At 40.3% G+C, this 12,283-nt stretch overlaps 1 protein-coding gene across 13 annotated transcripts in view; it reads left to right on the forward strand.

Annotated features, from left to right (window-relative positions):
• The window catches only part of rbm39a (RNA binding motif protein 39a), a 39,465-nt gene that overhangs the window by 14,958 nt on the left and 12,224 nt on the right, over nucleotides 1-12,283 (forward strand). For 11 of the 13 annotated variants that reach the window (XM_078418830.1, XM_078418837.1, XM_078418841.1 and 8 more), the window contains 7 exons: nucleotides 1,593-1,664; nucleotides 3,016-3,069; nucleotides 8,117-8,249; nucleotides 8,978-9,130; nucleotides 10,150-10,287; nucleotides 10,535-10,600; nucleotides 10,913-11,117. In XM_078418830.1, coding sequence (XP_078274956.1) covers nucleotides 1,593-1,664; nucleotides 3,016-3,069; nucleotides 8,117-8,249; nucleotides 8,978-9,130; nucleotides 10,150-10,287; nucleotides 10,535-10,600; nucleotides 10,913-11,117 — 821 coding nt within the window. The remainder of the gene's footprint in view (nucleotides 1-1,592; nucleotides 1,665-3,015; nucleotides 3,070-8,116; nucleotides 8,250-8,977; nucleotides 9,131-10,149; nucleotides 10,288-10,534; nucleotides 10,601-10,912; nucleotides 11,118-12,283) is intronic. The other 2 variants (XM_078418836.1, XM_078418840.1) reach the window with 1 other exon arrangement.

Raw genomic sequence — 12,283 nt, forward strand, 5'->3', positions numbered from 1 at the left:
AGGTTTTAATAAAGGCCATTTTTATACATTTTGGTGTCACCATGTAGAAATTACAACAGTGTTTATACATAGTCCCCCCTTTTTCAAGGTGCCATAATGTTTGGGACACAACAATGTCATGTAAATTAAAGTAGTCATATTTAGTATTTTGTTGCATATCCTTTGCATGCAATGACTGCTTGAAGTCTGCGATTCATGGACATCACCAGTTGCTGGGTGTCTTCTCTGGTGATGCTTTGCCAGGCCTGTATTGCAGCCATCTTTAGCTTGTGCTTGTTTTGGGGGCTAGTCCCCTTCAGTTTTCTCTTCAGCATATAAAAGGCATGCTCAATTGGATTCAGATTGGGTGATTGACTTGGCCACTCATGAATTGACCATTTTTTAAGCTTTGAAAAACTCTACTTTGTTGCTTTAGCAGTATGTTTGGGATTATTGTCTTGCTGTAGAATGAACCGTCGGCCTATGAGTTTTGAGGCATTTGTTTGAACTTGAGCAGATAGGATGCATCTATACACCTCAGAATTCATTATGCTACTACCATCAGCAGTTGTATCATCAATGAAGATAAGTGAGCCAGTACCTTCAGCAGCCATAGATGCCCAGGCCATAACACCCCCACCACCGTGTTTCACAGGTGTGGTAGTATGCTTTGGATCTTGGGAAGTTCCTTCTCTCCTCCATACTTTGCTCTTGCCATCACTCTGATATAAGTTAATCTTTGTCTCATCTGTTCACAAGACCTTTTTCCAGAACTGTGGTTGCTTCTTGGCAAACTGTAACCTGGCCATCCTATTTTTGCGGCTAACCAGTGGTTTGCATCTTGCAGTATAGCCTCTGTATTTCTGTTCATGAAGTCTTCTGCGGACAGTGGTCATTGACAAATCCACACCTGACTCCTGAAGAGTGTTTTATCTGTCGGAGAAGTGTTTGATCTGTCGGAGAAGTGTTTGGGGATTTTTCTTTATTTTAGGGAGAATTCTTCATTTTATTTTAGGGAGAATCAGCTGAGGAGGTCTTCCTTGGTCTGCCAATCCCTTTGCGATTAGGAAGCTCACCAGTGCTCTCTTTCTTCTTAATGATGTTCCAAACAGTTGATTTTGGTAAGCCTAAGGTTTGGCTGATGTCTCTAACAGTTTTATTCTTGTTTCTCAGTCTCAGAATGGCTTCTTTGACTTTCATTGACACAACTTTGGTCCTCATGTTGATAAACAGCAATAAAAGTTTCCAAATGTGATGGAAAGACTGGAGGAAAGACTAGGTGCTGAGAGCTCTCTTATACCTGCATCAAATAGGTCACTAAACACACCTGAGCAATTACAAACACCTGTGAAGCCATGTGTCCCAAACATTATGGTGCCCTGAAATGGGGGGACTATGTATAAACACAGCTGTAATTTCTACATGGTGAAACCAAAATGTATAAAAATGGCCTTTATTAAAATCTGACAATGTGCACTTTAACCACATATGCAAATCTCAAATTGTGGATTACAGAGGCAAATAAATAAACAATGGGTCTTTGTCCCAAACATTATGGAGGGCACTGTATATCTTGTAACTATAATTGGTTTTGTCTCATTTTTTAATTTTAGTTCTGGTCCAAAATTCAGCAGTGGTAGCAGCAGCAGAGGGAAGATTGGCATGCAACCCAGTATCAAAATAAGGTATGTTATTAAAGTAACTTGCATTTAACAAGAGCCCTACCTAAAATGACCCATTATTCACTGTGGCATAACACACAAAGATGTCCGCCAATTTTTCTTTTTTTGTAAGAACACTATTCAAGCCTTTAATCGTGAGGCTCCAATTTGTGGTCCAATCATGTATATTTTCAAATCCTAATAAGTGCCAGATGTTTTTATTCCCCCTGAGTCTGCCTCAATGTCCCAGAATGTGTAGCCATCATTGAGCCATCCATGCTTGCCACTGATCTACAGTAAGCGATCACAATTTTCTGGTTGAGGTCTGCACAGAAACAAGATTAAAACCTGGCTGGAAGCTGACCACAGCCATGACTCTGGCCTGAGCCCAAGTCCTTAAACATTTTTCCAAACACTTTCCATAATTTTAATAATCTTAGACATATTTGCATGCCTGTAATATTAACCAGTGTCTTGACCTGTGGCAGGTATCTTGACATGACTTAAAACCAAAGTATTCACCATGCCTGGGCTGTGATGACTGGTCAGTTGGGGTGGGGGAGTGAACAAAACAGGTTCTGCCTAAATCCTGTCAGTTGTCAGGCATTCAGAAACATTCCAAAATTAATAAGTAAAACTTCAGGACAATTAACAATATTTGAAACACTAAAGATAAAAACCTCAAATATTAGAATATGCCTTGGTCCCTCTCAGTTATTTTCTTTCATTGAAGTAAATGAAGAACTGTGGTGGTCTGATTATGGTGCAAGTTGTAAAAGAGGATTCCCAACATAAGTACGGGGAAACTCTACAACTTTGTGCTCCATCAGTGGGCATCAAGTTTCTGCATATAATAAGCAAATTTGGGAATTCTGTTTTTGTGCAGAAGTGGGCTATGCTGTGAGCCTGCTGTCACTTAAACAGTAACAGTCTATAGTCACATGGGTAAGCAGTGATTTTCAGGCTACATGTGGACCAATCATTGGTTTATTTATATTATTTTGTTAAACTAATGAATAACGGAATGCCAAGCAATGGGGAAAGATCATTGCTACCCAGCTCGTCCCAATGTCAGTTTAATTGTAACTTGTGACCTTGACAGTGAAAATTATTTTGCATTTTGTAGCATGTAGCCCCAAGAGAACTTTAATTTCAGCAGTCTAGTGATAAATTATGCATCAATAAATGTTAAAATTTGAAATGTCTGATGTTGTATAAATATATCTGCTGAGCTTGTTTCGTCATTGTGTGTTTAAAATGTGACAGTGATCACAGTTTGTTTATTAAAGCAATCAAATTACAGTTCTTCCTGGAGAAATCTGTTATTTCCTCCAAAGATTCATACTAATTCTTGTGTTCTTTTCCGATTTCAAAGTCGAAGGCGATCTCGAAGCAGAAGCCCACACAAGAAGGATAAAAGTCCGATAAGGTAATACTTGAATAAATTCATAGCTACTGCTGTAATAAAAAGCCAATTAAACTTGCATGCAAACCACATTTAGAACAAACCATTTTTTTCAGTGTGAATAGACAATAGGTGCAGGAGTAGGCCATTCGGCCCTTCAAGCCAGCACCGCCATTCAATGTGATAGACAATAGGTGCAGGAGGAGGCCATTTGGCCCTTCAAGCCAGCACCGCCATTCAATGTGATCATGGCTGATCATTCACAATCAGTACCCCGTTCCTGCCTTCACCCCATACTCCCTGACTCCGCTATCCTTAAGAGCTCGATCTAGCTCTCTCTTGAATGCATTCAGAAACTTGGCCTCCACTGAGACATGGTTACAAGAGGACCAGGGCTGGGAACTGAATATTCAGGGGTACACAACGTATAGAAAAGACAGACAGGTGGGCAGAGGGGGTGGGGTTGCTCTGATGGTAAGGAATGATATTCATTCCCTTGCAAGGGGTGACATAGAATCAGGAGATGTTGAATCAGTATGGATAGAAATGAGAAATTGTAAGGGTAAAAAGACCCTAATGGGAGTTATCTATAGGCCCCCAAACAGTAGCCTCGACATAGGGTGCAAGTTGAATCAGGAGATAAAATTGGCGTGTCAAAAATGTAATGCTACGGTGGTTATGGGAGATTTCAACATGCAGGTAGACTGGGAAAATCAGGTTGGAAATGGACCCCAGGAAAGAGAGTTTGTAGAGTGCCTTCGAGATGGATTCTTAGAACAGCTTGTACTGGAGCCTACCAGGGAGAAGGCAATTCTGGATTTAGTGTTGTGTAATGATCCTGATCTGATAAGGGGACTAGAGGTAAAAGAGCCATTAGGAGGCAGTGATCACAACATGATAAGTTTTACTCTGCAAATGGAAAGGCAGAAGGGAAAATCGGAAGTGTCGGTATTACAGTATAGCAAAGGGGATTACAGAGGCATGAGGCGGGAGCTGGCCAAAATTGATTGGAAGGAGGCCCTAGCAGGGAAGACGGTAGAACAGCAATGGCAGGTATTCCTGGGAATAATGCAGAGGTTGCAGGATCAATTTATTCCAAAGAGGTGGAAAGACTCTAAGGGGAGTAAGAGACACCTGTGGCTGACGAGGGAAGTCAGGGACAGCATAAAAATTAAGGAGAGGAAGTATAACATAGCAAAGAAGAGTGGGAAGACAGAGGATTGGGACTCTTTTAAAGAGCAACAAAAGTTAACTAAAAAGGCAATACGGGGAGAAAAGATGAGGTACGAGGGTAAACTAGCCAATAATATAAAGGAGGATAGCAAAAGTTTTTTTAGGTACGTGAAGAGGAAAAAAATAGTCAAGGCAAATGTGGGTCCCTTGAAGACAGAAGCAGGGGAATTTATTATGGGGAACAAAGAAATGGCAGACGAGTTAAACCGTTACTTTGGATCTGTCTTCACTGAGGAAGATACACACAATCTCCCAAATGTTCTAGGGGCCGGAGAACCTAGGGTGATGGAGGAACTGAAGGAAATCCACATTAGGCAGGAAATGGTTTTGGGTAGACTGATGGGACTGAAGGCTGATAAATCCCCAGGGCCTGATGGTCTGCATCCCAGAGTACTTAAGGAGGTGGCTCTAGAAATAGTGGAAGCATTGGAGATCATTTTTCAATGTTCTATAGATTCAGGATCAGTTCCTGTGGATTGGAGGATAGCAAATGTTATCCCACTTTTTAAGAAAGGAGGGAGAGAGAAAACGGGGAATTATAGACCAGTTAGTCTGACATCAGTGGTGGGGAAGATGCTGGAGTCAATTATAAAAGACGAAATTGCTGAGCATTTGGATAGCAGTAACGGGATCATTCCGAGTCAGCATGGATTTACGAAGGGGAAATCATGCTTGACAAATCTACTGGAATTTTTTGAGGATGTAACTAGGAAAATTGACAAGGGAGAGTCAGTGGATGTGGTGTACCTCGACTTTCAGAAAGCCTTCGACAAGGTCCCACATAGGAGATTAGTGGGCAAAATTAGGGCACATGGTATTGGGGGTAGGGTACTGACATGGATAGAAAATTGGTTGACAGACAGAAAGCAAAGAGTGGGGATAAATGGGTCCCTTTCGGAATGGCAGGCAGTGACCAGTGGGGTACCGCAAGGTTCGGTGCTGGGACCCCAGCTATTTACGATATACATTAATGACTTAGACGAAGGGATTAAAAGTACCATTAGCAAATTTGCAGATGATACTAAGTTGGGGGGTAGTGTGAATTGTGAGGAAGATGCAATAACGCTGCAGGGTGACTTGGACAGGTTGTGTGAGTGGGCGGATACATGGCAGATGCAGTTTAATGTAGGTAAGTGTGAGGTTATTCACTTTGGAAGTAAGAATAGAAAGGCAGATTATCTGAATGGTGTCAAGTTAGGAGGAGGGGGAGTTCAACGAGATCTGGGTGTCCTAGTGCATCAGTCAATGAAAGGAAGCATGCAGGTTCAGCAGGCAGTGAAGAAAGCCAATGGAATGTTGGCCTTCGTAACAAGAGGAGTTGAGTATAGGAGCAAAGAGGTCCTTCTACAGTTGTACCGGGCCCTGGTGAGACCGCACCTGGAGTACTGTGTGCAGTTTTGGTCTCCAAATTTGAGGAAGGATATTCTTGCTATGGAGGGCGTGCAGCGTAGGTTCACTAGGTTAATTCCCGGAATGGCGGGACTGTCGTATGTTGAAAGGCTGGAGCGATTGGGCTTGTATACACTGGAATTTAGAAGGATGAGGGGGGATCTTATTGAAACATATAAGATAATTAGGGGATTGGACACATTAGAGGCAGATAACATGTTCCCAATGTTGGGGGAGTCCAGAACAAGGGGCCACAGTTTGAGAATAAGGGGTAGGCCATTTAGAACGGAGATGAGGAAGAACTTTTTCAGTCAGAGGGTGGTGAAGGTGTGGAATTCTCTGCCTCAGAAGGCAGTGGAGGCCAGTTCGTTGGATGCTTTCAAGAGAGAGCTGGATAGAGCTCTTAAGGATAGCGGAGTGAGGGGGTATGGGGAGAAGGCAGGAACGGGGTACTGATTGAGAGTGATCAGCCATGATCGCATTGAATGGCGGTGCTGGCTCGAAGGGCTGAATGGCCTACTCCTGCACCTATTGTCTATTGTCTATTGTCTATTGCCTTCTGAGGCAGAGAATTCCACAGATTCACAACTCTCTGACTGAAAAAGTTTTTTCTCATCTCCGTTCTAAATGACCTACCCCTTATTCTTAAACTATGGCCCCTGGTTCTGGACTCCCCCAACATTGGGAACATGTTTCCTGCCTCTAACGTGTCCAATCCCTTAATAATCTTATGTTTCAATAAGATCCCCTCTCATTCATCTAAATTCCAGCGTATACAAGTCTAGTCGCTCCAGTCTTTCAACGCCCTCGATAGCAAGAATATCCTTCCTCAAATTTGGAGACCAAAACTGCACACAGTACTCCAGGTGCGGTCTCACTAGGGCCCTGTACAACTGCAGAAGGACCTCTTTGCTCCTATACTCAACTCCTTGTCATAAAGGCCAACATGCCATTAGCTTTCTTCACTGCCTGCTGTACCGGATGTTAACTTTAAATGACTGATGAACAAGGACACCCAGATCTCTTTGTACTTCCCCATTTCCTAACTTGACACCATTCAGATAATAATCTGCCTTCCTGTTCTTTCCACCAAAGTGGATAACCTCTCATTTATCCACATTAAACTGCATATGCCATGTATCTGCCCACTCACACAACCTGTCCAAGTCACCCTGCATCCTCATAGCATCCTCCTCACAGTTCACACTGCCACCCAGCTTTGTGTCATCTGCAAATTTGCTAACGGGTGGACATGGTAGGATTTAAATATTGGTTGTGTGTTTTGGTATTTAAGGATCAACAGAGTATTTTATAATGTGCAAACAAAGTCCCTTTTTCAGCCCTTTTCTCAATTTCTTTTTCATAAGCGACTGCTGAACACCATGGCACAATTGTTAAAATGACGTACTGTTGTCTAGTGCAGTCAATCCTTATGCAACTTACTTTAGTCATGCATAAGATCTTCATTTTATTATGTATCCCTCCATGTTTAACATACAAGGTTTTGGTGCAATTTTGATTCACTCTGCCTTTCACAAAGTGATATGGCAGAGAATCGTAATGGACTAATGAACAGGAGATATGGATTTGCAGCTTAAGAGCATAGAAGCAGGAATAGGGCATGCTCTGAGACTGCTCTGCATTCTGTCTGTCATGATTAAACCAATGCATCAGGTCTACTCCACTGTCTGGTTACCATATCTCCTGATCCCTCTAGCATTCAGTACAAGGATGTTTGGAGACACGCAGTTCTTCTATCATGCGGTTTGTTTATGTTGACATTTTAAAAAGTACATGAGCCAGCTCAGCATTTAGTAGATTTGTAGATGGTTGTTTTGTGAAATTTACTGAATTGCCATTTGAGATTTGTCGACAAAAGCCAGAGAATAAACAGTCCTAGTGAAAATTCAAGTGTGTTTACTTGTCACATGTATCTGATATGACCTGGAGCATTAAAAGTTAGAAGCATTTGAAGTACTGATTGAGGTTTACTGATGAGGACGTCAAGGAGCAGAGACCCAGTTCCCTGAGTTTGAAGATGGGCTTGGAAGTGATGGCGTTGAGCACCACGCTGTAGTCAGTGAACAACAGCTTGGCGTACGTGTTCCTGCTGTCCAAGTGGTCTGGCGCAGATCATGTCTGTTGTCCACCTGGGTAGTGGTGGGTGAATTTAAGATAGTCCAGGTGAATACATAAGCAGGAGTTGATTTGCATCATAATCTTTCTGATGTACTTCAGTACATTGGATGCAGGTGCCACCGTTGGGGTAGCCATTGACATATTTCACCTTGCTCTTCTTGGGCACCTGTTCTTTCTGTGGGATGTTCTTTTAAAGCAGCTGTGTACCTCAAACTAGTAGTGAGGTGTTGAAGAAATGTGGGTGAATATCTTGTATTCAAATAATTTATGTTTAGCATTTATAAATATCTTTCTTTTTTTTTTCTTATATAATTCCTAATTATAGAGAGCCAATCGATAACATTTCACCTGAAGAAAGAGATGCACGCACAGTGTTTTGTATGCAGTTGGCAGCACGAATTCGACCCAGAGACTTGGAGGAATTTTTTTCTTCTGTAGGAAAGGTGGGATCATGATTTCTATTTAATATTTGTTAATTAACAAAGTTATTTTTATTGAAACCATTGCCGGGCTCATCTGATTCAGTTATATTTGGAACTCCAGCGTCTTTTTATATAAGGTCTATTGAAAAAATAACTATTTTGCAGAAAAGTAAAAAATAAGAAAAGTAATAGGCCATGCAGCTATTTGAGGCTGTTCCACCTTTCAAAAGAATAAATTCAATCCCATTTTCACCCCACCCAATACTATTTGATGCCTTTCGAATGTAGAAATTTGCCGTCTCAAGGATATTCAGCAGCTTGCTTTCCACTGCGGATGTTATAGCGAACCGCATAGGACTACCATTAACTACGTAAAGACATTTCTTTACAGAAATTACAGTAATTTAGTGTGGCCAATTAACCTAACCCATCTTTGGGATGTGGGAAGAAATCGTAGCATTTGAACGAAACTCGCAGGTTCACAGGGAAACATGTAAACTCCATATGGACTGCACCCAAGGTCAGAATTGAAACTGGCTTTCTGGTGCTTTGAGGCAAAGGCCATGCCAGCGGTGCCACTGCTCCACCTTGTAATCTTTGTATCTTAATCCTTGGGGATGAAATAGGTTTGAATACCTGAGCTGAAGATCAAGTAGCTTCTGAGGATGAAAATGTTTTGAAGTGTAGTGACTTATTTAACACATTTCTTATTAATTTAACTTTAGTGAATTGAATATCTTTTTATACAGGTTCGTGATGTAAGAATGATATCAGATAGGAACTCTAGACGCTCAAAAGGAATTGCTTATGTAGAATTTGTCGATGTGAGCTCTGTTCCACTCGCAATAGGTTTGACGGGGCAAAAGCTGCTTGGTGTGCCAATTATTGTTCAGGCTTCACAGGTAAGGGAACATCATTTTTTTAATCAATATATATAATCAAATGTTAACACAATATAATGCCATTTTACATCACATTGTGAATAAATTGAATGAGAACTATAATGTCCATTCACTAAAAACTCTCTTGAGCCCTATTGTCTTTAAACAATATCCCCTCCTTTTCAAGCTTAGATCATATCTAAAACCGTTAATGGAAAAAACTAGCCTCTACGTAACTGCGTATCAGTGCCATTCCAATTTGATTTTTGAGCAGCTTTAGGTGATGGATTCAAGAAGTTAATTTCAGGAGGAGGAAAATTGACCCTACGGGGAAGAGGAGAAAAATTACTGTGTTTATATGCTGCATTTTTCAACTTAGTGTGGTCATTTGTAGGCCAGTGGTACTAACGAGGTTGCAGATTTTCAAGTTACAGCGAGAAAGAATATCATTAGGCCCATCTTATCCTTGCTCATTTTGCTCCACTTCATCACCCTCTCCAAAGCCCTGCATTTTTTTTTCCTTAGAGAAGCTGATGGCAAAGAATGAGTCAATCTAGCAACTTTGTTCTTGCCAGTTGCTTGCCTGAATTGCTGAATTTGCATGCTTTCCATCAAAACCTCAATTGCATAATAGATTTCATTATTCATGGAAGCTTCTTCCATTATGGTAGACAGCAAAGCTACAGTTCTCTTTTTGATGAAAAGCTTGTTTCAAATGTAATGATAAAAATATCATTTTGCAAATTAAGTTCATTTAAAAAACAACATTCTGTGTGTCTTGGCGCATTTTGTTTTCTACTATTTCTACATCATAATTTCATGTCAAATAATTTTGAGAAATCAGGCAGCATCTGTGGAAAGAGAAACTGCCAGAATAAAAAGGTCGTCCTAAAACATTGATTCTCTTTCTACGAATGCTGTGTAATTTTCTTTCAGATTTGTAACATATTGAGTTTTTGAAATTTTCATTTACTGTTAGATATATGCAAGTTCCTCTTTTCACCAAATGAAAAAGTTAACTGGTCATTCATGTGAAACAGGCTGAGAAGAACAGAGCTGCGGCGCTGGCTAACAACCTCCAGAAAGGAACTGCAGGACCAATGAGGCTATATGTAGGATCTTTGCACTTCAATATCACTGAAGAGATGTTGAGAGGAATTTTTGAACCCTTTGGTAGAGTAAGTATAATAAATTATTTTATCAGATAAAAAGAATTCGGTGAAATATAATTTCATAATCTATTGGTTTTTGGAACATGTGTTCATCATGCTCTGGTCAAATACTGATGCTTATTAGAGAGGGTGGGTATTCAGAAATGAGTTATGCAGAGAATTTAATTTTACTTAAGGTCATCAGACCATTGGAAATGTGTAGATTTTTTACATAATAACTTTGGGTTGTGACTTATGTTCTTTGAATCTTTAGATTGAAAATATACAACTGATGATGGATAGTGAAACTGGCCGATCGAAAGGCTATGGATTCATAACAGTAAGTATTAGGTCTAAACTTGTATGTGTTTTATAATTTTACTTTTCTCCAGGATGTTTACTCGATTGGAGGACTTTAGTTTTGGTGAGAAAATAGATAGGTTGCTTAGTTTATTGTACGTTGGTACATGTGATAATGAAAAGCTGGTGAAGTATATGGACTCGCTATGGGCAAATGGGATTAGTGTAGATGTGGAATAAGGTCGGCATTAATGCAATAGGCATTGTTTCTATTCTGAATCTAATGCAAAGAGAGGAACTTTGATGCTAAAATTGCTTATGATGCTAACTAGTATAATTGTTTTCTACACAGTTTTCTGATGCTGAATGTGCAAAGAAGGCTCTGGAACAATTAAATGGTTTCGAGCTTGCCGGTAGACCAATGAAGGTTGGCCATGTGACAGAACGATCTGATTCTTCCAATGCCAGCTCATTTCTAGACAGCGATGAATTGGAAAGGACTGGTATTGACCTTGGAACAACGGGGCGTTTACAACTGATGGCTAGGCTGGCAGAAGGTACTTTAGTGTGAGAAAGACTTGAAGCTTGTGCATACTTTTTATGTTGATTTTTCTTTCTTTTCACTTAACTAAACAGATGAAATACTGCAGGTTCTGGTATTTGAAATCTCTTCTTATTTCATAGCAGTTTTTGTTTTCTTTGTTACAACTTGAACTGAACTTCCTCAGCCTAGTGAGTCCAGGCAGTATAAGACTGCATTTGTAATGCCTTGTTCCCTGTCACTTAAATAGTATGTAGCAGTTAATCCATCTATTCAGAAATCCCGATGCTACATAGATGTTTCGTGAATTCTCCTGAGATTCACTGGGGCCTCAATCTCTGCGTTGTGCTGAGGTTTCCTATATTGATTGACAATGTCATCCTGTGTGGCAAATAAAATTAACAATATGGAATGGCATGCATTAATCTGGAAAAAGTAACTGTTCGGTGGTACCAATTACCCACATGCCACATTATCAGAGGTTTGCACAGTTTTCAGTGAATCTCTAATTTGTGATCTGATCTATAAATGCCTAATAGGATCAAGAGTTTGTTCTTGTAGCCTCTTGTGCCTACTGAATCACCCAGTAAATTTAAAAACTGATCTTGCCTGCAATTATTTGACCTAAAACTATTTTTCAGTGTTAACCAGCATCTTCAGTTCCTTCCAACGCAAAACTTTATTTCATTTGGTTCTATCAGTCTCAACCTTAAGTTTTAATGGATCAGCTGTCACAACCTTCTCGTTGGGTAGAGAATTCCAATGTTCATATTGAGTAAAGGGAATGTCTCTTTGCCACCATATTCAATGGCAATACTCTAATCCTAGATTTCAGGAGAAATATTTACAGTATTAACCATGTTACGGCTCTTCGGGACCTCAATTGCCTGCTGTCTTTCTCAACTACACATATAGGCCCATTCAGCACAAGGGCAACTTCATTATAGGAATTTATTTTGTGAACATTTAGGAAGAATTGTTTCCAAGGCATCTATATCCTTGGATAAGTAGAGCAAAGTGCATGTGTTCCTCTAGATACAGACTGATTAACCTGCGAGGCTTCCTTTCCCTTGACACTGCACCTATTGCAATAAAGGCCAATGTTCCTGTGTCTGCGGTAGTTATCTGCAGCAACTTCATGATAACGTGTTTCTTTGTATCACTAAACCCTGATCTTTCTGC

The sequence above is a fragment of the Rhinoraja longicauda genome, chromosome 22 (assembly GCF_053455715.1).
Source record: "Rhinoraja longicauda isolate Sanriku21f chromosome 22, sRhiLon1.1, whole genome shotgun sequence".
Lineage (NCBI taxonomy): Eukaryota > Metazoa > Chordata > Chondrichthyes > Rajiformes > Arhynchobatidae > Rhinoraja > Rhinoraja longicauda.